General features: G+C 49.4%; 2 protein-coding genes across 6 annotated transcripts; one reads left to right on the forward strand and one right to left on the reverse strand.

The window, feature by feature from the left end:
- Nucleotides 1-23: 23 nt before the first annotated feature.
- Nucleotides 24-5,715, reverse strand: RPS5 (ribosomal protein S5). 5 transcript variants are annotated; one of them, XM_025421356.3, is made up of 6 exons: nucleotides 5,576-5,715; nucleotides 4,745-4,853; nucleotides 1,359-1,568; nucleotides 1,071-1,199; nucleotides 221-319; nucleotides 24-141 (listed from the first exon to the last, which is right to left on the reverse strand). In XM_025421356.3, exons 2-6 carry the CDS (start codon nucleotides 4,850-4,852, stop codon nucleotides 73-75), a joined length of 615 nt encoding a protein of 204 aa, XP_025277141.1. In that variant the 5' UTR covers nucleotide 4,853; nucleotides 5,576-5,715; the 3' UTR covers nucleotides 24-72. The 5 variants fall into 5 exon arrangements, with proteins under 5 accessions (XP_025277141.1, XP_048953350.1, XP_048953259.1 ...); XM_049097393.1 differs by having other exon boundaries at nucleotides 217-319; XM_049097302.1 differs by having other exon boundaries at nucleotides 1,359-1,694.
- A 24-nt stretch (nucleotides 5,716-5,739) lies between these two features.
- ZNF837 (zinc finger protein 837) lies at nucleotides 5,740-18,961 on the forward strand. Its single transcript, XM_025421298.3, is given in 4 exon segments — nucleotides 5,740-6,081; nucleotides 7,909-8,122; nucleotides 17,136-17,372; nucleotides 17,375-18,961. Coding segments are annotated over 2 exon segments (1,593 nt in total). The 5' UTR covers nucleotides 5,740-6,081; nucleotides 7,909-8,122; nucleotides 17,136-17,176; the 3' UTR covers nucleotides 18,772-18,961.
- The last annotated feature ends 7,637 nt before the right edge of the window (nucleotides 18,962-26,598 follow it).

Raw genomic sequence — 26,598 nt, forward strand, 5'->3', positions numbered from 1 at the left:
GGACAGACACTGGCACAAGTGGGTGAGGCTGCCCCAAGGGCAGACAGGTTTATTGAAGCCACAGCCAGGTGATCAACGGTTAGACTTGGCCACACGTTCCAGCTCATCCTTCTTCTTGATAGCATAGGAATTGGAAGAGCCCTGCAAGGAGATAGATGGTTAATTCTGAATGTTGGAGAAGCCTCCCCTTGAAATGGCTGCCACCCCAGTGTCTACTCACCTTGGCTGCATTGATGAGCTCATCTGCTAGGCACTCAGCAATAGTCTTGATGTTCCGGAAGGCGGCCTCACGGGCACCTGTGCACAGCAGCCAAATGGCCTAGGGAACACAGGTCAGCTAAGCCTGGGGACAGGGGATGCCCCCAAACTAGATAGGGCCGGTGTCCTCCAGTACCCTGTGCCCCTAACAAAGACTGGATATCCTATTACCATCCACTGGCCCAATGACACAGGACAACATAGGAGGACAAATCCGATCAGAATAAGGGCCACAAAACCGAGGGTAGACACAGAAGCTGAAGCTGGGTCCCTGATTACAGATTTAAGACCTGCCACTGTAGGGAAATCCAATGCAGTGTGTGCTCTTGACCTGGACCCTTGATTGAAAATGGACAACTATAAAGGGTATACTGGGGACAGCTTCAGTGACGGAACATGAGATAATTTTATCGCTGTTAAATACCTTGAGTGATGGGCGGGGACAGAATATCCTTGTTCTTAGGAGATATCCAATGAAGTCTTAAGGGGAAAATGGTTAGAATGCCTACAACTAATCCTCAAAAGGTCTGCATAAAAAAAAAATACATACCCACACACTGTATGTAAAAATATACAATCAAATGAAACTGTGCCTCAGGCAAATGTTGCTCAGGAGAGGGGCCAGAACCAGAATCTCTCCTGAACATGATGGAAATGCAGGAAGGCTTCCTGGAGGAAAGGACACTCCAGGTAAAACACAACAGGCAGGATAAACTGTCCCTTGTCCTAGTTTCTGCTGCAAGCAGACCCACACCAGGGCCCAGTGGCTATTCCTGCCCATTCATGTGTGTGCTAAAAAGCCTCAGGCCTACCTGATTCACACGGCGTAGGGGGGACACATCGACAGCCTGACGCCTCACTGTTCCAGCTCGCCCAATGCGGGTTGAGTCTTCCCGGGGACCACTGTTAATAATGGCATTCACCAGGACCTGCAGGGGGTTCTAGGAGAAGGCAGCCATGAACCTAACATCCAGTTCACATCCCTCCCCATCTCCTTATACCTAAAACCCAGTGGACCCTGGCATACACAGCACAGAGCAGCTACTGGCTTTAGGGTATACTAAAGACATTCTGTGCCTCATCAGGTCTCAGAGCCCTACCTCACCAGTGAGCAGATGGATGATCTCGAAGGCATGCTTGACAATGCGCACAGTCATGAGCTTCTTGCCATTGTTACGGCCATGCATCATCATTGAGTTGGTCAGGCGCTCCACAATGGGGCACTGTGCCTTACGGAAGCGCTTGGCTGCATAGCGGCCTGCACTGTGGGGCAGGTACTTGGCATACTTCTCCTTCACTGCAATGTAGTCCTGGGGCAGCAGGGAGAGGGGATGGAGGACCATGATCAGGAGCAGGATGGCCAGAAACCAGAAGGAATGAGCACCCACTCTGGATAGCCCCATCCACCTGTGGTTGCTTGACTGTGAGGGCCCTGCCTGCCACAAAAAAAGTAATATCCTAACAAGTGAATATCAAGTCAGTAAAAAGAGCACTTCCTTTATAATGGGAGGGAGAGCCATGGAGAACCACAACCATAGCTCAGAATCTCAGCTTTAAGTGTTCCTCAAACTCTACACTATGGACATTTTAAATCAGGTAACTCGGGATCCCGGAGTGGCTCAGTGGGTTTAGTGCCTGCCTTTGGCCCAGGGCGTGATCCTGGAGTCCCAGGATCCAGTCTCATGTCGGGCTCCCTGCATGGAGCCTGCTTCTCCTTCTGCCTGTGCCTGTGCCTCTCTCGCTCTCTGTCTCTCTCATGGATAAATAAAATCTTAAAAAAAAAAAAAAAAAAAAAATCAATCAATCAGGTAACTTGCTGTCCCGTACACTGTAGAATGTTTAGCAGCATCCATTATGCTAGTAGCAGCCCTCAGTTTTATTTTATTTTTAATTTTTATTTATTTATTCATGAGAGACACAGAGAGAGAGGCAGAGATGGAGGCAGAGGGAGAAGCAGGCTCCATGCAGGGAGCCTGATGTGGGACTCAATCCCGGGTCTCCAGGATCACGACCTGAGCCAAAGGCAGATGCTTCAACCGCTGAGCCACCCAGGCATCCCAGGCCTCAGTTTTAGCGCCCCAAAACTGTATCCAGACATTGCCAAGTATCACCTAAGAGGGGTGAGGGAAATCACTCCAGAGAACCACGGTTCTAGAAGAATTTTCCAATAACCCTTCCTATATATACATTATTTCCCTAGAAAATGCCAAAATGTTATGGGGGTGTTGGAATCAGAGAAACTACATGTATATGAAGAGGACTACTGTCAACTGTTCCACTGTGAAATACACCCAGACGTCATTCTATCACTTAACACGAGAGGCCCCCCACACAACATATTTCTAAAACACAAGGAACAACAGAAAAAGAACACAATTCTGATATTAGAATGACAGCCCGGGGTCTACCCTGGAGAGAACCACCTGCACAAATAGGCAAGTAGATAAGTCTCCATGCAGGGCTTTACACCAGGCAGGAAAAACCACAAACACCAAATGTCTTGGCAGGGTTTGGTTAAACTGTCCAGCTCTGTGGTAGAGCCTTGAACATCTTCCAAGATAAGAGAATTCTGGCACAATGTTGACTTCTGCTTCCCCAGACCCTAAGAGAGCACTAAGGAAAAATGAAAAAAAAATTTTTTTACACTTTTAAAAGGTTGCACACAAAAAAACTAAGGACACAAACACATATGTGAGAGAGACTATACGTGATTTACGAAGTCTAAAATATTCACCACCTGGCCCTTCTAAGTTTGTGGACGTTGCTGAACAAAGCCATGAAGGAAACAGATCTACAAAATATCCAGGGTAAAAAGCAAGACTGAATCTTCCACTAGGCATAGTGCCTTGACCCCACGGTATGTTTATTTTTATTTTTTAGAAATAGAGGCTTTAAAAAAAAAAAAAGATTGTATTTATTTATTCATGAGAGATAGAGAGAGGCAGAGACACAGGCAGAGGGAGGAGAAGCAGGCTCAAGGCAGGGACCCTAATGCGGGAATCGATCCTGGGACTCCAGGATCATGCCCTGGGCCAAAGGCAGGTGCTAAACAGCTGAGCCATCCAGGGATCCCCCACGGTGTGTTTACAGACAACAAAAAATGTCCTAATTTCTTTTAAAATGAAAAACAAAAACAAAAACAAAAAAAAACAACCAAAAAAAAAAAAAAAAGACAAAAAGACGGGCACCTGTGTGGCTCAGTGTTTGAGCGTCTGCCTTTAGCTCAGGTCGTGATCCTGGGGTCCTAGGATCGAGTCCCACATCAGACTTCCCTCTGCCTATGTTTCTCTCTCATGAATAAACAAAATCTTAAAAAAAAAAAAAAAAAAAAAGGGAAAACTCTATCCAATCCAAACTTTGTCTTTATACCAATGCAACCACAAATGTAATTTCTTTTTTTTTTTTTAAGATTTTTATTTATTTATTCATGACAGAGAGAGAGGCAGACACAGGCAGTGGGAGAAGCAGGCTCCAGGCAGGGAGCCTGACGTGGGAATCCCGAGTCTCCAGGATCACACCCCAGGCCGAAGGCAGTGCTAAACCGCTGGGCCACTGGGGCTGCCCCTATTTATTTCTTTTTAATGAAGGGCCCATTAAAGTCCTAATGAGGCCCAGTGTAAAACACTTAACTAGGGATTATGATAAACTGGGAGGACTTCCACAGATTCCTGATTTCAAAACCTATTAAAAAGCTACAGTAAATCAAGACTGTGGTACTGACTTAAGGATAGCTTTATAGACCAATAGAAAAGAATTCAGAGTCCAGACATAAATCCACGTATCTATGCTCAACTTATTTTCAACAAGGATCCCAAGACATTCAATAGGGGAAATATTAATTTCAATAGTGGTGTTGAGATACATTTATACAATGTATAAAAGATTTGAGTTAGATAGCTTATAGCCAAAAAAAAAAAAAAAAAAAAAAAATAGATAGCTTATAGCCTACATTTGCTAACTAAAATGCACAAAACTCCAAAAACAAAAACCAAATAGGGCTGGGGCAACTGGATCTCCACATGCAAAAGAATGATCCAAAACAGCAGCAACAAACGACAACAACAAAAAAACAAAATCGGGGCACCTGGGAGGCTCAGTTGGTTAAGCGTGCAACTCTTGGGTTCAGATCAAGTCAAGATCTCGTGGGTTGTGGGACCAAGCCCCAAGTCGGACTTCTCTCCCACAGGGAAGTCTGCTTGGAAACTCTCTTTCTGCCCACCCCACCCCCATTCTCTCTCAAATAAATAAATCTTAACAAAAACAAACAACAACAAACACAGAGAAGAAACAGAACATGCACCCAAAAACCCCGTGAGATGTGATGTTACCACTGAGAAAAGAACCACCTTGTGTAGCAACTAATGAGCCAATCACAAGGAAGAAATGGACTGGTGGGTGCTACAAGTTCCAAGTGACCTCCCCTGAAAGATTTCATGTGTCCCCAAACCCCTAACTGGGGAGCACAACCACCACACTCCCCCCTCACCTGCAAAGAAATGTCATTGATCTGAACATCATCAGTGCTCCATTTCCCAAAGAGCTTGATGTCAGGGGTCTCCGCCACTGCTGGTGCAGCTGTCTCCCACTCGGTCATCCTAGGAACACAAATTGTCAGAGCCCAGATAAACCCCAACTGTGAGGCTGGCCCACGCGCTGTAAACTAGGAAATTATGTGGAACCAAGAAAGGCTGTAAACATCTGGGTCCATCTATCTTAGTCCTAGAAAAACCACTTAATGTAAGCAAGAAGCACGTCTTTTTCAGCAAGGACCCCGAGGACCAACGTCTGGCAGGCCCGGGTCAACTGCTGCGGCAGGGACCAGATCTCGAAAGGAGATGCCAAATACCCCGACACTGCATCCGCCTCAAATCAAATCCCAGTCATGACATTAACGAAGAGCCGGGCTTTAGACTCTGCTTCCTCTTGAATAAAATGGAAACGCTAACCTGCCATCAAGGACCACTACGCGAATCAAGGCAAAGGCTATGGTGCGTTTCCGACTCCAAGGAGATACTACTCAAGAGAAAAGCGCGTACAGGCCAGAGTGCATCAACTATCTAAGAATAACGGAAACTTCCTATATCGACGCACGATTGCAGGAACCAAACCGGTATTCTCGAGCCCCGCTGTGGGGCAAAGCTACAGGGGTGGCGGGGCACCAAGAAAAGCCTAACTTTCCGGCGCCTTCGCGTCCCTCAGCGCATTTTCCGGAGAAACAGGAAGCCCCCGAAGGGAAGCCCCGGGCCTCGGGGGTCCCTCATGGCTCCCCAGAAGATCCTGAATCACTCCTCGGATCCCGACCCAGCGACAGCCTCACCTGAAAGCGCAGCCGGGCCGTCACAATCGAACCGCGTGCACCACGCGCCGCCGTGGCACAGACAGGAAGAGACCGCGAATCGCGGGCGGAAGCTTTTAACTAGGGTGAAAACTTCCGGGTCAGTGGGGACGACCCGTGTGCAAAAAGACATGATATAGTCAAGGACCAATCCGGAACAAGAATGTAAAGGCGCCCTCTGGACCAAACGGAAGACGTAAATCCCCTGCGCATGCGTACTTGCAGAAGTGTGCCCACAAGCGTGCCTGGCGGACGTTCTGATTTCAGTCCTTGCCCCGGTCTTGGGGGGGCCCGTGCACAGGCGCAGAGATCTCCTTGAAGCCAAGGCCTCCATGTCTAATGAGGGCAGTAGTCAGGCTCTTGCTGTGCATCCCGTCGGGCCGCCCCACCTGCCGCGGATTTCCTGTAAGGTCGCCAGTTCGGCACCCTCTCATTCCTCGTCCAGGTCACCGCCGCTTCGTAGGCATGCGCGCGCTGCAGGCCCGGGGGTGAGGAGAGGCCTGGTGGTCAGGAACTGCCCTCCGCTGGTCCTGGCCCCACGTGCATGCTCGGGTCGGCCTCTCCCACACTCGCTCGCTTGGGGTTTTGCGGGCCTGAGCCGCCCATAGAGGGAGCCCATTCCGGCTTGACTTCCCTTCATCACGTGCCAGGGTATTCCCATCATCTCTCTACGACCCCTACAGCTCCTGCCTCCTCTCCTCGCGTGCGGTCGGAGGTTGGGAAGGAGCTCTGGACGTGGGGCCAGGGCTGTGCACACAGGCGGATTAGGGGGACGGCCTCCACTCTATTTGATGCATCTGGGTCCTCTTGTTGATGCTGAGGTCACTGGGTGAGTGCAGGGGGTCGACATTGGTGGCGGGTGCTGCGGCCACGTTGTAGCCCCACCCATTGGCCAGGTGGCTAGTTTGTGCCTGAAGCTTCATTCACCCTGTTTGTCGCCTCCTAAACCTAGACCCTGGAGTCTAGCTGGGCAGTGAACTACGTCCTGGTGGGCTTTCCAGAGGCAGCGACCCTGTGGCTGCTCAGCCATGCGGGCTGGCAGGAGGGTAATGCGCCGGCATCTGGTAGGGTTTTTCTCCAGGGCTGCATAGGGATCCTCACCTTCTGATACCTACCTATGCCTCCAAGGGGTTGCTCCCCCTAACCAGATCCCAGGGGGGCCCAGCCAGTTGACTTAAGCCGCCCTCTACATCCCCAGTGACCACCCCCCCTTGCCACTCTCTGAAGACTCATGGTAGGTGCTCAGCAGCTGCATTGTTTGTTTACTAATTGACTGATATTAAGGGCTAGCCCCTGCCCCTACCCCAATTTCAGGAGTGTTTCAGAGCAGAGACTCTGGGTCCCCTTGGACTGTTAGTCGTAGCTCATGCCACTGTTCAGGACACAGCCTGAAGCTGGCTTGAGCAGAGAGTTAGAACCTAGGTTGCCATGGGGGCACAGGAACTGCATCTGGGTAGGGAGGCCCCAGCCCCTGCAACTTGTGGCCTTTATCCCTGCACTCTGCCTTGGTATGTGAAAACGGCAGCCTTGGACCTCCCATTGGGGTTTGTGGGAGGATAGGGAGGGGACAAGTGGGCTCCTCCCTGGTCCTGCAGGAGGTCTCTGGAAAGGTGCTTGCTGGAGGAAAGCAGAGAAGCTGAGCGGGGCAAAGGCACTAGTTACCCTCACACTCAGCAGGATCCAAAGGCAGGCTCCTAACCCTGCCTCTTTCTCTTCAAAAGCTGAGAGCATCCCACCCCACCCCCCACCCCCGAACCTCAGTTTCCCCCTTCAGCATAGAAATGACAGCAGAATCAGGGGTGCCTAGCTGGCTCAGTTGGTAGAACATGTAACTCTAGATCTTAGGGTCATGAATTTGAGCCCCATGTTGGGCATGTTGCCTACTAAAAAAAAAAAAAAAGGTAAACGACTCAGGGCCAATTTGGATCCTGTGCCCTGGGCTACTTGACAGACTACTGGGCTCCTGTCACTTGGTAATAGGCTTTTTTTTTTTTTTTGGTTTATTATTTTAGAGAGAGAGAGTATGAGCAAGTGAGGGGAGGGGCAGAGGGAGAGAGAGAGAGAGACTCAAGCAGACCCCCTGCTGAGTGGGGAGCCAGATGTAGGGCTTGCTCTCAGGACCGTGAGATCATGACCTGAGCCAAAATCAAGAGTCTGCCACTACCTGACTGAGCTGCCCAGGAGCCCCAGATAATAGACCTCTTTATAGATCTTGGTAAAGTGATCTGCTGTGCACTAGAGAGCAGGAGTAAAATCCCATAGTGTGAGGTGGAGGAGATCACTTTGCATAGCTAAATTCACATACCTCTTGCCAGGCATGGGGTGGTCTACGGTCCCCATCTCCAGGACACAGTGGAGGATATCTGAAGCCTGAACCCAGAGGTCTATGGATGTTGGCGCTGTGTTCTTCAGCCTGAAGGTGGAAAGTCTCTGCAGAGGCCACCCTCACTTCCTGGTGCATCATTTCTACTCTGAGCTGACAAGCCCTGACCATCTCTTCTGCCCTCTGTGTCACACTGCTCTATGAAGGTAAACTGGCTTATTACCTGCTGTATCCCCAGCTGCAAGCACTGAGTCTGGCACACAGTATGTGCCCATGAGTAACTTGAATAAATGATGGATGGATAGGCCAGTCGACCCTAGTCCCTCATACACTCACTGCTCCCACTCTGGGCTTCAGGCAGACAGAGTGGCTGGGCCTCCGTCCACTCCTTCCACACCAATTCCAGAGCCATGAATTTTAGTCCTATTCAGAAGACCTCCTTACCTTGGTCTGCCCCTCTTCTGGCTACCTCCTAGTTGAGGTCAGCGTGGGGAAGCCCCTCCCTGACTCCAGGCTCGCAGGTGGGCATTAGGAGTCTAGGAATCCAATCTTACTCTTGAAAGCAACTATATGAGATGGATGCCCCCATTTTATAGATAGTCATGGAGGCCCAGAGAGGAACAACAGACATCTTAATTGCTTCTCCAATTTCTACAGTGCTGTCCATCTGTTCCCTTCTCCCATGGCTCCTTGGCAGACAGGAAGTTGATTTTTCCCACTGGCTAGGGCCTACCACTGTCCTGGCCACTGACCAGCATCTGTAGAGCTGGGCTTACAAGGGTGGGTGGCTTGGCTGGGGAACTTGTTACAAGAGTGGGAATTCTAGACTTTAAGGCAGGGACAGGTGCCTGAGCCAGTCCACCTGTTGGGTGGGCTAGCCCAAGCTCTTTGCCTAGTTTCAGTTTGCTCAGCTGTAAATTAGAACCACATATTCAGGGTGGCTCTGTGTAATTGTAGGTGGGGATGAGGCAACAGGGCAGAATGTATAGGGCTGGGATGATAATACTGGATCAGATCCTGACCTGTCCCCTCACTTGGGGCACTTAGGAGTAAAGAATAGAGGAGATGAGGTACTAGGTTGGATTTGAGAACCTTGGAACAGAGTCTTATTTTTTAATATTTTATTTATTTATTCATGAGAGACCCAGAGAGAGGTATAGACACAGGCAGAGACAGAGGGAGGCTCCATGCAGGCAGCCCCACTTGGGACCTGATCCTAGGTTCCAAGGATCACGCCCGGAGGTGGGCACCAAACCGCTGAGCCACCCAGGCATCCTGGAACAGTCTTAATAGAGGTCTCATGGACTTTGAAGAAGGTTAAACCTTATTGTTTGGAGATCCAAATTTCCAGAATTAGGGGGTGTATCAACACAAATGAACAAAACTCTTGAAAAATGTTAAAGAGAGAAGAGTTTTATTTGAGCCCAAGTTAGGACAGGTGCCCGGGATACACAATCTTCACAAAGGAGAGTGCTCCAGGGAAGGAAAACTGTGTAGAGTTATATATTTTTATACATAGTTACAAATCATCAGGGATGCTTGGGTGGCTCAGGGGTTGAGCACCTGCCTTCATGACCAGGGCGTGATCCTGGAGTCCCGGGATCAAGTCCCGCATTGGGCTCCCTGCATGGAGCCTGCTTCTCTCTCTTCTTCTGTCTCTGCCTTTCTCTCTCCGTGTCCCATGAGCAAATAAATAAAATCTTTAAAAAATAAAATAGCATCACTGTGAAGGACATTCCAGAAAGTTACAGACTTTATTTTCGCCTTCCACTATGTGCAAGTCTGTATGGCTTTAATCTTATGGGAACTACAGAGATTTTTTTGTTTTTATCTTTATGTTTGGAATGCTCTCCTTTTTTTTTTTTTTTTTCTTTTAATGAAGCAGACATACAATGTGTGCTCAAGAACAGAAATAGGGGGATCCCTGGGTGGCGCAGCGGTTTAGCGCCTGCCTTTGGCCCAGGGCGCGATCCTGGAGACCCGGGATCGAATCCCACGTCGGGCTCCTGGTGCATGGAGCCTGCTTCTCCCTCTGCCTATGTCTCTGCCTCTCTCTCTCTTTCTCTGTGTGTGACTATCATTAAAAAAAAAAAAAAAAAAGAACAGAAATAGGGGCACCTAGGTGGCTCAGTGGTTGAGCATCTGCCTTTGGCTCAGGGTGTGATCCCAGGGTTCTGGGATCCAGCCCTGCATTGGGCTCCTCGCAGGGAGCCTGCTCTCCCTCTGCCTATGTCTCTGCCTCTCTGTCTGTGTCTCTCATGAATAAATAAAATCTAAGAAAAAAGAACAGAAATAGACCCCAGGTTTTGAGGTTTTGTGGAGTCATTTTGATCTTGGTAAATGTTAAAGTATAGCTGCCCTGGGAGCCCTGTGAAGGTTGAAAATTTCCATTATCAGTTGCAGGATATCAAATTTTGGAGACCAGATGTATGAATTCAGAACAGTTTCAACACAGGGATTGTGGTGGCAGCAATTTGAGGGTGCAAGGCACAAAGTGGGGGTAGAAATCGAGACCTGGACTTGAGGAGGGGGAATTTGAGGCTTTAAGTAGAAGAGAAACAGGGACCCTTATGGGGGTGGGGTGGGGAAAGGGACCCAGAGGCGGGAAATACTGAACAACTGGACACAAATATGGGTAAATTGAGACGCAAACATTAGAGAAGAAGCAGACATCAGGATATGGCGAACTAGGATCCCTGGGTGGCACAGCGGTTTGGCGCCTGCCTTTGGCCCAGGGCGTGATCCTGGAGACCCGGGATCGAGTCCCACATCGGGCTCCCTGCATGGAGCCTGCTTCTCCCTCTGCCTGTGTCTCTGCCGCGCTCTCGATCTCTCTTTGTGTCTGTCATTAATGAATAAATAAAATCTTAAAAAAAAAAAAAGAAAAGCTGGGGGAACACCCAGGGCAGATAGGAGGTCACTGCCAAGAACACTGGGGCAGATGCAGGGTGGGGTTGGAGACAGGCTCCAAGGAACCCTTGGCCGAGCTCAGCCTCGAGTCTCACATCCATGACTGGAAGGTCATCTAGATACAGGTGGAGTAGTTTTCAGGAGCAAGCTTGGAGCAGGACAAGAGAGGCAGGGAGACTCCGCCGTAGTCTGCAGCTTCCACCTGCTGTGTCTGATGCAGGGAGGCACGTTTTTGTCACGTTTTATATCGGCAGAGGAAGCCACCCGTGGGAGCAGGGTGTCTGGGGACAGTCTGGAGATGCCCTGTACACATAGGTAATGGGTGATCCTTGATCACCTGTGAGATCAGGGTTTCTTTCTGCTAGGTGGGAGTTGCTGCTTTGTCTTGGGACCACCCTGTCTTACCTGATCCTCTGCACTGAGCAGTCATCTGGTCGCATCACAGGGGATCAGGAGAGCCACCACACATAAATCCATTCATCCTATGAAGGGTGCTGGACCAGTCTCTACTAATTTTCTGTGGCTGTTGGAACAAATTGCTACCAACCAGGTAGTTTAAAACAGAAATGTATTCTCAGTTCTAGAAGCCAGAAGTTTGAAATAAGACATCAGCAGGGCTCCAGTCTCTGAAAGCCCTGAGGCAGAAAGCATCCCATGCAACTGTTCTAGCTTCTGGTGGTTTCAAATGTAACTCGGGTTGTGGCTGCATCACTCCAATCTTGGCCTCCACCTCGTCTCTCTTTCTCTCAGAAGGATTCTTGTTATTGGGTTTAGGGCCCACGCAGGGAATTCAAGATGATCCCATCTCAAGATCCTTAACTACACCTGCAAATATCCTTTCCCAATCAAGGTCACCATCACAGATTCTGGGGGTTAGGATATAGATGTATCTTTTGGGAATGTGGGCACCATTCAATCCACTACAGCTTCCTTCAGTGGAACCTGCCCAGTCCTAGGTGACCTCACATTCCAGGCCACCCATCCTCTGGTTTGACCATTTGTTACACAGTGATTGTTCTGGGTTGACCAGGGTGCCCCAGATGGATTTTCCCACCCTAGTGGGTCGTTGACCTCGATCCCTGCGGTTCCAGGCGGTTATGCTAGGTGCTGGCCTGCGGCCTTGCTCTGGCCACCAGCTGTTGTGCAAGCCAGGGTATGAGGCCAGCAACCATGACCCTACAGGGGCAGCATTTACTGGAAGCCATGGGGCAAAGCCATGGCAGACACCCAGGCCCCATTGTTCCTCACACCTGGAGCATAGCAACCTGGTATCATGCCAGATGTGTGTCCAGCTTCCTACCAAGAGTTTTCTTTTTGAGATGAGTGGATTAATAGACATTTGGTTGAAGAGAAGTCTGGGTCTGGGGGAGAATGCTGTTAACATAGAGGTTAAGCCTCTGATGTGAAAACTCTGCTTGTGTAAAGTCAGCTTGAGCATGTGGTAAAAGTCAATATTTTATTTTTACCTAGAAATTTTGGAAACCTTGATGTTCTCATTACAAAAGTGTTGTTAAACACACACACACACACACACACACACACACACACCTCCCATGCATTACTATCCCCGTGGCTGGGGCTCAGATGACATCCTGGATGCTTCAGGGCAGACTGTCCCAGGCTCTTCTACAGCAGACACCTGGGCACACCAAAAGCAGGAATACTGTGCCATGGGTGCATTCTTTTTTTTTTTTTTTGAGATATAGTTCATATTAAAAAAATGAGCCATTTAGAAGTGTATAATTAAGGTTCCTTCTTATTATGATTTTTAGACTTTAATATATTTACTATGTTTTGCAACCATTGTCTAATTCCAAAACATTTTCAGCGCCCCAACATGAAATTGCATATTCATTAAGCAGTTACTCTCTGTTCTTCCATCCCTCAGCCCCTGGCAATCACTAATCTATCCTTTGTCTCAATGGATTTGCCTATTCTAGATTTTTCACATAAATGGAATTCTGCAACATGATCTTTTTGTGTCTGACTTCTTTCACTGAGCATAATGTTTTCTGAGGTCCATCCATGTATCAGTATTTCATTCCATTTTATTGCTGAGTAATATTCCCTTGTATGGATAGACTACATTTTGTTTATCCATTCATCAGTTGATGGATGAATGAGGGTTTTTTTCTACCTTTTGGCTGTTATGGAAAAGGCCATAATGAACATCTATGTGCAAGTTTTTGCTTGACTGTTTTCATTTCTCTTGGATAGAGAGTGGAATTGCTTTCATGTGGTAATGCCATGCTTAACCTTTTGGGGTACTGCCAGGCTCCTTTCCACAGAAGTTGGTTGCATCATTTTCTATCCCCACTAGCTGTGTGGGAGTGCATTGTGCAATTGCCTTTTTCCTGCCAGGTCTTCTAGCCTGTCTGTCATCATTAGGACAAAGTCTGATTGTTGAGAGTTAGGTAGAAGAAGCTAATCAGTCCACCTGCAGAGGGTCTGTGCAATACAACAGTTTTGCCAGTCCCAGTGTACAAGAGACACTTTTTGAAACTTGGTCGTCCAGCTTGTCTATTTTATTTGCACAGCAAGCTTCACATTCTAGAAAAAGTGCATCCCTTGGCCTTTCCTAGGTGGGGCCCGTTAGGACTCTGCAAGAGTCATGGCAACTGAGCCCGGGTCCATCAACCCTGGGCATGGTGTTCATTGCAGGTTAGATTCATATCCATCTACTGTTATGGTGGAGCCCACAGCTGTTTGCTCCCCGGTTAGCCTGTGTCATTCCCTACCCCTGTTTTTGGAGAGCTGCAGTTAGTATCTCAAGCCAGAAACACAATAACAGTATACAGTTGTGGACACTTCCCACCTGGAAAGAATATCCTTGGATGACACAGGTGTTTGGGAAAGAGATGTGTCCCTCATATCCTCCTGCTGGCTTACATAGTGATGCATCACTCTAGAGGGCCCCATGGATAGTCTGGCACTAGGGTACAACATGCCATTGTTTATTGTCACACACATGTCCTCGTGCTTGCTTGAAGTCCCTCTCTCTAGGGGCTCTGAGCACCTCTGAGTCTTGAGCTCTACATGGCTAAACTGTCAGATGGAGAAACAAAGGCACAAAGTGAGGAAGGTGTTGGATTTCCAAAGTATTAGCCCCCCTCAGTGCCACATATGGGAGAGAGAGCCAGCAAGGATCAATACCCTTATGGGCCTGAATGTGGCCTCATGGAATCTCAATCAACCCAGATGCTAAGTGGCTTTAAGGTGCAAATGGAGAAAGGTGGCCTCATCTGCCCTGGGTTGAAGGCCTGGAAGTTACAGGAGGGTTGGCAGTTATCACATGTGACTGGAGTGAGGACTGTTTGAGAAACTTCAGGTCACAGTGTGGTTCTGTCCTTCTTGCCACCTTTGTTTCTTTAGAGAATTCCCCAGATTCTTTACTCAATATGTGACCAGACAAACCACCCTTAATGTGGGCCCTTCAGCTTTCCACGTTCCAACAAGCAGCCTCCTGAAGAGCAGAGCACTAGTGGCCAAGCTGCTTTTGTGACCCCTCAGGATCTGTGAAACGTGTTCAACTCTGCAATTTCACCTTTAACCAATTCAGTATGTCTAATTTTCACTCCCCAAACATTTTCCTCCAAAGCACTAACCAGCAACCAATTTCTGCCGTTGTGGTTGTCCTGTCTGAGGGCCAAATAATCAGCATCCTGAAAAGAACCACACCCAGTTGCTCTGATGTGTCTTTGGCTGAAAACTTGTAGAGAGACTTGATTAAATGCTTCCTGATTCTTTTTAATTCCTAGTCATGTTATTTCAAGCCACCGGTGCCCCTGGGCACCTACTTGTTAGAAACTTGCAAAAATGGCAGAAAAGCGGCAGTGGGTCAAGCAAGAATGGGTGAAAACTGTTTCGCTAAATAGACTCAAATATCTGGAACTTTTTTTTTTTTTTTTAAGAGGCAGAAAGGCGGGGAGGCACATGGGGGAGAGAGAATCCTAAGCAGGCTTCACACCCAGTGCAGAGCCCCACACAGGACTCAGTCTCAAAACCCTGAGATCATCACCTGAGCTGAAATAAAGGATCAGATGCTTAACTGACTGAGCCACCCAGGTGCCCAAAATTTCTGGAACATTTGGTGAAGGAATATCTGCCTTCCACAGAAAAAACAGAGCAAAAGGACAAGAATCTGAGCCCTCCTGCTCAGCAAAGTGTTGAGTTACTGTGGTCACATATTTATATCCCAAAGGCTGTGCTGGGCAGGTCCATATTTGTTCTGGAAGGAACAAGAACATAGGAAGGATTCTCATTCTTACCATGGGCTCTTTAATAGGTCAGTCATCTATTAGTGACTGTCATTGATCAGTAACTTAATAGCATGCAAGTCCTTTCTGTATTTGTACCCATGAGGTGGGCCTTCTTTGCCTGACCCCTCCATGTATGTTTGCTGCACATCAGTCACCCTGCCTACTCTACAGGTTTTAGCTATGCCCTGCCAATGGGACTGTCCAGAGCCAAATGGGACTGTCCTGAGCTGCTTGTGTGTCCTTCAAGATTGCAGAGTAAACATTCTTTTTTTTTTTAATATGTTTTTTATTTATTCATGAGAGACACACAGAGAGAGGCAGAGACACAGGCAGAGGGAGAGGTAGGCTCCCCCCAGGGAGTCCAGTGCAGGACTTGATCCCACAACCCTGGGACCATGACCCAAGTCGAAGGCAGACACTCAACCACTGAGCCACCCAGATGCCCTGCAGGCTAAACATTCAGTTTTGTTTCACCTCAATGGCATCTTGATTCATACTGTGTTTTCCCAGTAAACCATACGAAGAACTCAGAAAAAGCCACTGTGATAGGCAGAATAATACCCCTCACCATCCCTAAAAGATGTGCATGTCCTAGTCCCTAGAACCTGTGAATATGTTACTTCACACAGCCGAAGGGACTATGAGGTACGATAGTGGATCTTGATATGGAAGATTATACTGGATTATTTATGGTTTGCCAAATGTAATCACAGTGTCTTTGTATAAGAAGAGGCAGGAGAGGGCAGCCCGGGTGGCTCAGCGGTTTAGTGCCTGACTTTTCCATGATCTTGGAGACCCGGGATCAAGTCCCATGTCAGATTCCCTGCATGGTGGAGCCTGCTTCTCCCTCTGCCTGTGTCTCTGCCCCTCTCTGTCTCTCATAAATAAATAAATAAAATCTAAAAAAAAAAAAAAAAAAAAAAGAAGAGGCAGGAGAGGCAGAGTCTGATGTTTCAATGCTGGCACTGAAGATGGAAGACAGGGCCATGAGACAAGGAAAATAGGTGGCATCTAGAAGCTGGAAAAGGCAGGCAGGCACCCTGCCTTTGAGCCTCCAGAAGGAAGCAACACTGCTGAAACCTTGCCTTAGGACTTCTGTCCAGATCTGTGAGATAATAAATTTCCATTGCCTTAAGCCACTAAATTTGTGGTAATTTGTTACAGCAGCAATAGAAAACTAACAGCCACAGTGGAATTTGGGAATAGTAATAGTAGGCAACAGGCCCTCTTGGTGTTGATTGTTGCTGGAATGATCAGGGCCCCCAAGGTCAGCTGTTTACGTCTGTCATACCCATTTTGTAGATGAGGCTGCCAGACCGTAGAGAACCAAGGTTAGGGATCCCTGGGTGGCGCAGCGGTTTGGCGCCTGCCTTTGGCCCAGGGCGCGATCCTGGAGACCCAGGATCGAATCCCGCATCGGGCTCCCGGTGCATGGAGCCTGCTTCTCCCTCTGCCTGTGTCTCTGCCTCTCTCTCTCTCTCTGTGTGACTATCATAAATAAATTAAAAAAAAAAAAATTAAAAAAAAAAAAGAGAACCAAGGTTACTTGGTAGAAGTGAGGAGGGGCAGACCTGGTGTTCAGTTCTGCCAGATGAGCCCCATCTCACAACTCCTAGAAGACCTGGCTGATGGCAGGCAATGAGGCTGGGCCAGATCAAGGCAGGGAGTCAGAAGGGCATGCTGCCAGGAAGCTGGTGCTTGGGAGTGGAGAAGGGATTCTGGGGAGTGGGCAGCTGAGCAGTTAGTGTATGTCTTGCTCAAGGGAAGGGCTGCTGAGGTCCCAAACCAGGGATGATGGTGCTCCAACAACTGGTAAAAGAGGAGGGGTGATGCTCTCTGGGGCCTCAGTGACATCCTAGACTCTGGCAGAGGTCAGGAGTCAGGGCAGGAAGCTCCCGGGTTCTCACTGCCTGATGTCATTCCTTCTCTTCTTTCCTGGGCTATGGAAAGCTGGGGCAACTCCATCAGTCCTGGGGTCATCATTCTTTGGCAGTTCTCCCCACCCCCCTCCTGAGAACTGCCAACCTCCGTTTCTCCTCTGCTCTTCCAGATCCTACAGCCAGGACACTGTGTTGGGGGCTGGCCCCAGGAATGGAGGCTTGGGCCCAGAACTCCAGGCAGGGAGGCATTCCCAAGGCAGATCTCCAGGGAGCCAAGAGGGGCCAGGAGGAAAGGCCCAAGATGGAACTAAGGCCCCTGGCAGAGGACCCAGCCAAGAGATACCACTCTCAGGAGGGAGACCTACATGAAAGGACAGCAGGTGGCAAGACAGGTGATCCTGGAGCTGGGGCCTTGGTGTGAGCCCCAGTCCAGGGACCCTCCAGAGTGCAGGAGCAGGACCCCTGGTACAAGAGCCATATGGCCCGGCCTCCTGTCAGGACCCTGACCTAGTCACTCCCCAGGGGCCACATGCTGGGGAGGACCCCTGTTGGTGCCCGGTTGGTGCCAAAGCCTCCAGTCATAACTGCTGCCTGGTGCAGCATCACAGAACATCTCCTAAGGAGAAGTCCCTGGTGTGTGATCACTGTGAAGGCCAGGTGTTGCTCTGGTGCTGCCCCAGGACCCAGCTGTGGGAGAGCCACACAAAGGATGGGTCATGTGGATGGCACACAGGCACCCAGACCTTCCCAAAGAGCCTGCACATGACCCTCCTTCAGCAGAACCCCTTGGAGGAGCTACCCCAGGCCTGCAATTGCAGTGAGGAAGACTTTCCCTGGAGGGCCCTGCTGGCCCGGCAGGAAATGATGCAGATGGCAGAGGAGCCCCACCTGTGTGGCCAGTGTGGAAAGCGCTTTGTCTACAACAAGCAGCAGCAGGTAGCCGAAGGCCCCTTAATGTGTCCTCACTGTGGCCAGGCCTCGGGTCCTGGTGGCAGTGCCCGGGACCCCCCGGCCCAGCGGCTCTACGTCTGTGACCAGTGTGGCAAGGCCTTCACGCGTACCTCAAGCCTGCTGCAGCATGAGCGCATCCACACGGGTGAGCGACCCTATGAGTGTGCTGAGTGTGGCAAGGCCTTTGTGCGCTGCTCGGGTCTCTACCGCCACCAAAAGACACACCCGGCCAAGCGCCACCGCCTCAACCTGCCCCTGGCACAGAGGTCCTTCCTCTTTGGGTGCCCGCCCTTTGGGGACTGCAGCGAGGGGACTCAGGGCCCTCCAAAGGTGTCGGTGGCGGGGGAGAAGCCATACGAGTGCGCTGAGTGCGCCAAGGCCTTTGGCCTGTTCTCCCACCTCGTAGAGCACCAGCGCATTCACACGGGCGAGAAACCCTATGCGTGCCCAGAGTGTGGCAAGGCCTTCAACCAGCGCTCAAACCTGAGCCGGCACCAGCGAACGCACAGCAGCGCCAAGCCCTACGCCTGCCCACTGTGCGAGAAAGCCTTCAAGGGCCGCTCGGGCCTGGTGCAGCACCAGCGCGCGCACACCGGCGAGCGGCCATATGGCTGCCCCGAGTGCGGCAAGACCTTCCGGGGCTGCTCCGAGCTGCGCCAGCACGAGCGCCTGCATTCGGGCGAGAAGCCCTTCATCTGCCGTGACTGCGGCAAGGCCTTCGTGCGCAATTGCAGTCTGGTACGCCACCAGCGCACACACACGGGCGAGCGACCCTACACCTGCGGCGAGTGCGGCCGAGCCTTCAGCCAGCGCTCCAACCTCAAGGAGCATCAGAAGCGGCACGCGGCCTCCTGACCTCGCATGGCTCCGGGCTCTGGGGGCTGTTCTCCCAGACACCTGGGCCACGGTTGTAGTCTTTCTTAAATCTCACTTGGTACTCACTGTATCTGCAGGTTTCCCCGACTCGAGTTTTATGTGGCCCTTTCAAGTGGGTGCATAATAATGGGTTTTGGTGAAGCGCTAATAAACACAGGGATGGAGCACTGATGTGACCCAGATGCTTCGTGGGCTATCAGGAGTCCTGCTCTGCCTCCCGCAGTGGGCTGGGAAGTGGGGAAGCAGAGATGTGGGGAGTGACTCCCCGGAGTCACAGTCAGAAAATGGTAGAGGTAACATCTGAACCCAGGGCCTCCCATTGCACCTTCCTAGGGGGCTTCATTAACCCTTGGTAGCCTCTGGGTGTTTGCACACCTTTTAGTGTAACTTGGCCCTGTCTCTCGTCTGGCCTCCCTGGGCCTCTGGAGAGGGACTCTGCATACTTCATGACCCTCCTGGGGCCGATGGCCATGGGCTTCGTGGGTAGGGCCTCTGCCCTGCCCCTGGGTTGCTTCTAGTCACTGGAGAAGGCTCCTGTTGGAAGGAGGAGGGATTCCCTGGCAGCCTTGGCCTTGTTTGTGATTGCAGGTGGGGACTTCATTGTGCTATGTCAAGGCAAGGTGGTCCAGTCAGTGCTCCTCATCTGTCAGAGGACTCCAAGCTGGATGCCATCTCCTGCTACCTGGAAGAATCAAGGAGGGGACCCAGATGTGTGGCCACAATTCCTCATGGCCACCACATAAGAGGGAGTCCACCAGAGGCTTAGAGCAAGCAACATGTTCTTTCAGAGCAGTATATATAGTTATGTACATATGTGATTCCAGTTTCCTCCCCACTCCATCCTCCATACTAGTTCCAAAATGATACTCCCACAGCTCTGCACTTTAGGGTGAGCTTACTATATGCCAGGCACTGCGCTGGGCACTCTACCCTTAATCACCCCCTTTGATCCTTGCCCTAACTGGGAGAGGAGGGACAGTTCTTGGCCTGTATCAAAGAGCCCCAGAGAGGCCACGTAGCCCAGCCAGAGTTCTGGGAGGGAGGGCAGAGCTGGCTTATCTTTGAGTCCTTAAGGGCCTGGGCACAGTGTACTTCCAAAATGTTCCCAGGTATGGGAAGTGCTCAAAGTTCTAAGCTCAAGCAGCCACAGAGAAAGGGGGCAGCCTAGAAAACCAGCCTCAGCGGCCCCAAGGGAGTCCACCCGGAAAGAGACTTACCATATAGTATCGTTCACCCTCAATGGCTCCCACAAAGACCCAGGTCCTGGGTCCTTTAATCCTTTAATCCAGGATTCACCCACTGAGGGCTTAAATCCTGCTCTGGAATATCTATCCTTCTTGAGGGACGCCCAGCCTGTCTTCCAGCCAGGTGGTCTCCTTGAAGCCTTCCCCAGTCTTAGGTGAGGGAGAAGAGTCCCTGCCCTGGCCTCACAGGGTAAGACCCAGTCACTCAGTACTCTTTCCACAGAAATCCTCAGAATCACAGCTCTCCTGGCTGCTTCACATTCCACCCTGGGAGAGGAGCTAAAAGTTGCAAAGTTGATATTCACTAATCTCTTTGCAAGTCCTGCAAAAATGAAAACACATACCCCTATGGTTCTATTCTCAGTATTTTGAAGGTCCATTTTAACTTCTTTTATACTAGTAAACATCGCAGAGTCATGCTGGACAGATACCCTGGGTAGCTCAAGGAAGACTGCAGCTGCCACCCACCCATTGGAGAGCTCATACCAGAAAGACAGCAGTTCCATGTGGCAAGTATGGGAAGCTGTTCAGTAGACGTTGAGAGTCTCCTTCCTCTCACGTGGCCAATATGGGGACCTCAGGCAAAAATGAATTTTTAATTAATTAATTTATTTTTTACTGTCCACACAGAATTTACTCTGGAGGGAAACCCAACTAAAATGGTATCCCCAAGGACAGCTCAATCTTTTACACACAACCAGAACATTCATTCTGGAGAGAAGTTCTATTATTGATAAATCAATCCTTGGTAGATGTAAGGGGATTGTTGAAGGAGATAAATTCTACCATTGGTCAATATGCCATGGATGACCTCCAACCATCAGCACGCCTTGACAGACCTAAAAACATTCAACCCAAAGAGAAACCCAAGTGATATGGTAAGTGTAATAAAACATTCCATCAAAACTCAACACAAGAGAATTCTTCCTGGAGAAAACCTGAGAATGTGACCAGGTGGGCTCAGTTCCACTGCAGTAACAAGCTTACTGCCTTATTGACTGCAAACATTAACCCTGTTCAAACTGTATGTCACGGGTTGGCAAGGGTGCTGCTCATTTCATTCCTATTCACTCGTCAGGGGCTCTGACTACAGAATAGCCATCATCTTCAACATGGCTGGCCACTAATATGAAATATAGGAAGGGACTTCTGAGTGTCTCACACCTCTCAAGTGAATGCACAGCCCAACAGAGCTGCAAGCTACTTCCTCTCACCACACATTGGCCAGAATGAGTCACATAACAGGATCTCACAAGGCTGAAGTCATCTGAAGTGTGACTGGGGTTGGAGGGTCCACTGACAAGATGGCTTGTTCATATAGTTGTCAAGTGGCTTCTGTCTAAAGGGTCTCTCCATAGAATTTCTTGAGTGTTCTCATGACATGGTAATTGAATCCCCCCCATAGCAATTCAAGAGTCCAAGTCACACACTCACTTATGCCATATTCTATTGGTGACACAGACCATTACCGATTCAATGTAGGAGAAAACTACACCAACAAGGGTGTGAATACCAAGAGGGATCATTGGCAGCCCTCTTGAAGGTTGGTTACTACACTATCTAAGAAGCATGTGGAAAAGCTTTGGTGGTGGTTCAACTTTGTCATGCACCAGAAAGTCTATATGGGCAAGGAGTTGAATGGCTACTTGAAAGGTTAGGAGTATAAGAGCCTCTAAGCCCAGTCAAAACCAGGGACTTCATGCTGGGGAAAACTCTTGAGTATGTAAGGGGTATGAGGAGGCCCTGGGGACATTCAATGCAAGTACAATGGACTATACTGTACTCTTGAGTGCTGCCAATATGAACTCAATATATAGGGGATATTATGGGTCCTATGGCAGAGATGGACTAAAATGCCCTGTAATCCCCTTCTCCTGCACCCACAAACATATTTCTCAGGTTTCCTGCAGTTACATGGAGTCATGTGATTGAGTTCTGGCTATTGGAATGTGGGCAGAAGTGATGGGTAACATAAAATGGCCTATATCACCTTCACTTGTTTCATCAGCCAGCTGGTTCTACAAGATTCAGCAGGAAATTCTGATGAAGACATAAGGAATAGAAAAGACCAAGATAGAAAGAGTCTGGATCCATGAATCAAGGACAGCCTTCTGGGAGGGTCACTTGATCACTTCACACTGTGACATGAGCAAAAAAGACATCTGTATTGTGTTCCTGAGATTCTTTGTTACTGCATGTATGATTACCTGCTGTTAAAGGATACATTTTTTTTTTAAGGTTTATTTATTTTAGAGAGAGAGAAAGCAAGCATAGGAGGGAGGAGCAGAGGGAGGGCAAGAAACACAGACCAACTCCTTGCTGAGCAGAGCCCAGCACGGGGCTCAATTCCCTAATGCTGAGATCATGACCTGAGCTGAAATGAAGAGTCAGACACTTACCAGCTGACAGCTATTCACGGTTTCAAGTTCCATAGAAACTAGAAGCCCTAGTAGTTCAGAAAGAACTTCTTGCTCCAGTGATATCCATAGAAAGTTGCTCCTATATTCATCCCGAGTCAATCATGAGGGCCAAGGGGCATGGAATGCTGTGTGCCCGAGTCACGCATTCACACTTGTCCAAACCACCTGGATTGAGAAACTTTTATATAGCAAAGAGTGATTCCAGCATGGACGTGCTGTTCCCCAGGGAAGGGCCGCGGGGCCAGTGCCTAGGTAGATGAGATGCGCACCCCTCCCCGCCAGGCCCCTGCTGGACAAGGTCCATGGGGTTGTAAAGAGGACTTGATGGCCAGAGAATAGACAGAGGTGAAAAATGTGCAACCCTCTGGCTGCAGAACAGTTCTTTCTCCAGATTTGCTTCCCGTGTCTGAGATCCGGCGACCTTAGCATGGAGGTCTGTGTGTCCCTCAGGAAGTGTAAATGAGGCCAGGGAGGGGCTAACGGAAAGGGCGGTGCGTATCCACGGCAACGGGTGCAGCTGGCCGGTCCCCATAGAAACCGAAGGACGCGGGCTGGTGACTGGGGACGAACTCCGCAGCTGCGCAGGCGCAGTGGGAAGTACCGCCAGGGCGCCTCGGTGGGCACTCTGCGCTCACCCCCACCCCGCCCGGTACCCCGCGGCCTGAGCCCGGGTGCTGACCAGGGCGCCGTCCTAGCTGGGCCGCGCCACGTGGATGCCGGGGCAGGCCAAGGACAGTGCGTGAGGCGAGCGGCCGCGGTCCGGCAGGGTTCGGACCCGCACCCGCGGCTCCCCCTGCCGGGCCGCGCAGACCAAGGCGGGCGCGCTCTGGGACCACCGAGAGTGAGGCCTTCGCACCGCCCAGAGGGCCCCGGAAGTGGCTCTGCCGCCTAGGGTTGGGGCAGAAGCGCTGTCACGGGGGAGCCCGTGAGCCTGCGCTGTCACCCCTAGAGGCCGTTCTTCGCCTCTCGCTCTTCCGTGGGCGTCCTCATTTACTTCCGTAGCATCTCTTCCCCCTGCTCTTTCATTCATTCACGTGTTTACTCGTCCCCTTGCTTTCTGGTTCCTCTGTTGCACTAAGCTGCCGGGTCATCCAACTCCGATTCGCTTGTCCATCTATTCACTCATCATTAATTCCTCCTGCTCTCCAGTCTCGCCCCTTAGTTCCCTAGGCCGTGCGCCATCATTCCTTCTTCTACGCATTCATTCATACACTCAGACCTCCTCCCCGCGCTGCTTCTGGGCCTCTGCACGTGCCTTATCCGCAGGAGCATCCAGCCTCCACTCTCAGTGGCCTCCTGGTGTGCTCCAAGCCCAACGCTTCCTGAGACCAAACCCCCCACGTTGGGCATTTCCTGCGCAGTGTTCCTTCCTTTCACCGTGTGCTTTTTCATCCAGCCCCCAATAGGTGAGAGCCCAGGCCTGAGGCTGGGTGGAGACACAAACAGTCACTTGTGATCCGTCGGATGAGAGCCAATTGTTGGTGTGGGAGATGGGGACTGACTGGGAGGTGGCCACAGACCATGGTGAGTAAGGATTTTTGGGGAAAAGGTGGTGGACAAGGCTTTCAGGCAGAAAAGGGGCACACAAGGTGAGTGTGAGGACAGTGGGGAGGCTGGTTCAGTGAAGGCAATCTGGAAGGACCTTCGGGGATTTGGATACCATCCCAAGATGGGCAGACTTCCAGGCAGGGAGACTCAATTAGAGGAGACAGGGCTGGGCAGCTCTGAAGCATAGGTCTTAGCTGGAGGGATATCCCAGTCAGGCTCCATCCTCAGAAACATGGGACTTCTGAAGCCAGGTCCTCTGGTCCTTCAAGAAACAAACAAGGATTTTCATTGAATCCTAATGGCTTAAAAAGATTTTTTTTTAGATAACTATAAATTCATATCTGAAAGAAATAATACAAATAGATCCTGTGTACCCTTTACCCAGTTTTGTCCAGTGGTAGCATTTTGCAGAACTAAGTATGATAACCAAGCTATTCAAATGGGAGTCAAGATACTGAATATTTCCACCACCTGTGATTCCTCCTGTTGCCCTTTCACCCCTCTCCTTAACCCTTGGTTTTCTGTTTTCTATTTCTACAACTTTTTCATTTAAAAAATGTTATATACATGTAATCATATGATAAGTAACCTTTTGAAATTGGTTGATGACTTTTTAATTAACCTTTCTAATATGTACAGTTGTATTGTTGTTGGTATATATTTACATTTTTGTGCAACCATCTCTACAATCTAATTCCAGGACATTTTCATCACCCTGAAAGAAACTCCATATCCATTTATCAAACTCCCATTTCTTCCTCCCCAGCTCCTGGCAGGCACTAATCTACTTTCTGTTTCTTACAGATTTGCCTATCCTGGACATTTCAGATAAATAAAATCATAGAATTTAAAGTCTTTTGTGTCTTGATTCTTTCATTTATCATGATGTTTTCAAGGTTTTTTTTTTTAAGGTTTTTGTATCATATAGGATGTATCTGTGTTTCATTCCTTTTTATGGCAGAATAATATTTGATTATAAGTATCCACCACATTTTGTTTATCCATTCATCAGTTGATGGACATTGACCTATTAACACTTTTCGGCTATTATAGTAATTGTATTAATATATATATATATATATATATATATATATATATGACATGTGCAAACTTTTACATGGATACTTTTGTGTGTGTGTGTGTGAAGGACACCCTTCTCAACTTCTTGGTATATTTATAATCTTGACCAGGAGAAAGAAAGAGGAAGAGAGAAAAAGAAATGGGAGAAAGCTCAAATTCCCCTTAGCAAGAGTTCCCTCATCCCCAGCACTGCAACAGATCTCTATTTTTTTTTTAAGATTTTATCAATTTATTCATGAGAGACAGAGAGAGAAGCAGAGACACAAGCAGAAGAGAAGCAGGCTCCATGCAGGAAGCCCGATGTGGGACTCGATCCTTGGACCCTGGAATCATGCCCCGAGACCAAGGCGGACCCAACCGCTGAGCCACCAGGTGTCCCCAGATCTCTATTTTTTTTTTTTTTAATTTGAAAATACACACAAAATTAAGGAGGGAAAAAATGGCAAAAGGATACCTTAAGGGGGATCCCTGGGTGGCGCAGCGGTTTGGCGCCTGCCTTTGGCCCAGGGCGCGATCCTGGAGACCCGGGATTGAATCCCATGTCGGGCTCCCGGTGCATGGAACCTGCTTCTCCCTCTGCCTATGTCTCTGCCTCTCTCTCTTTCTCTCTCTGTGACTATCATAAATAAATAAAAATTTTAAAAAAAGGATACCTTAAGGTAGGTCATATAGTTCTTTGTTTTCATTTGTGTGCAAAAAAGCTGCCTGGACATGTTTTCATTTCTTTTGGGTAGATACCTAAGAGTGGAATTGCTGCATCCCATGGTAACTCTGTGTTTAGTGTTTAGCCATTTAAGGAACCACCAGAGTGTTTTCCACATAGGCCACACCATTTTACATTCCTACCAACATCTGATTACTTTTTAACATTGGTAATTCATTTAAATTTTTTAAAAAGCATGTTGGAAAGGGTCAGTCAAGCAAGATCTGTGTGCTGGCCAAATCTGGCTATCCAGTTTGCAGACTTTGGCATTCTCTGTGGAGGATGAATGGAGCCAAGTAGTTGAAGAAGCCAGGGCAGAGGCCCCTGAGAAAAGTAGGGAGAGAGGAGGAGATGGTACAGAAGACCACATACTGGGCCCCTCCGTACATCTCTTAAACACATGGACACAAAGGTGGGGACACTTACTTCCTGATTCACTAATAGACACAAGCACCCAGACCTGCAGATCCCATTTATTCTCAGAGTTCTCAGGAGGAGGCTTCATGGCCTGGCTGTGCTCAGAGGCTCACCTTTGTGTCTCCAGGTCCAGAGGAAGTGCCCTGGAACATGTGGCTGTCCTGCCTGGGAGGGGGTATGACGGCTGCCAGCTCTGGCCCCTGGGGTCCTTCAGAGCACACCAGCCCTAATGGTGGGTGAGCCCAGCTCTGAGACCCCTGGCCAGTGCTGCTGGGAGTTCTGCTACAAGGAGGAAGAGAGGCCCTATGAGGCCCTGGCCCAGCTCCAAGAGCCGTGCTGTCAATGGCTGCAGCCAGAGGCATGCTCCAAGGAGCAGATGCTGAGCCCCTCATAC

This window comes from Canis lupus, chromosome 1 (assembly GCF_003254725.2).
Source record: "Canis lupus dingo isolate Sandy chromosome 1, ASM325472v2, whole genome shotgun sequence".
Lineage (NCBI taxonomy): Eukaryota > Metazoa > Chordata > Mammalia > Carnivora > Canidae > Canis > Canis lupus.

What these genes read in the sequence shown, in the direction of transcription:
- RPS5 (XM_049097302.1), bottom strand. Translation starts at nt 4,852, where the DNA reads ATGACCGAGTGGGAGACAGCTGCACCAGCAGTGGCGGAGACCCCTGAC. An exon ending in TCCATCTGCTCACTGGTGAG is followed by an intron (nt 1,200 to 1,358) that starts GTAGGGCTCTGA and finishes GCCTTCTCCTAG; the next exon opens with AACCCCCTGCAGGTCCTGGT. An exon ending in CCCTACGCCGTGTGAATCAG is followed by an intron (nt 320 to 1,070) that starts GTAGGCCTGAGG and finishes TGTGTTCCCTAG; the next exon opens with GCCATTTGGCTGCTGTGCAC.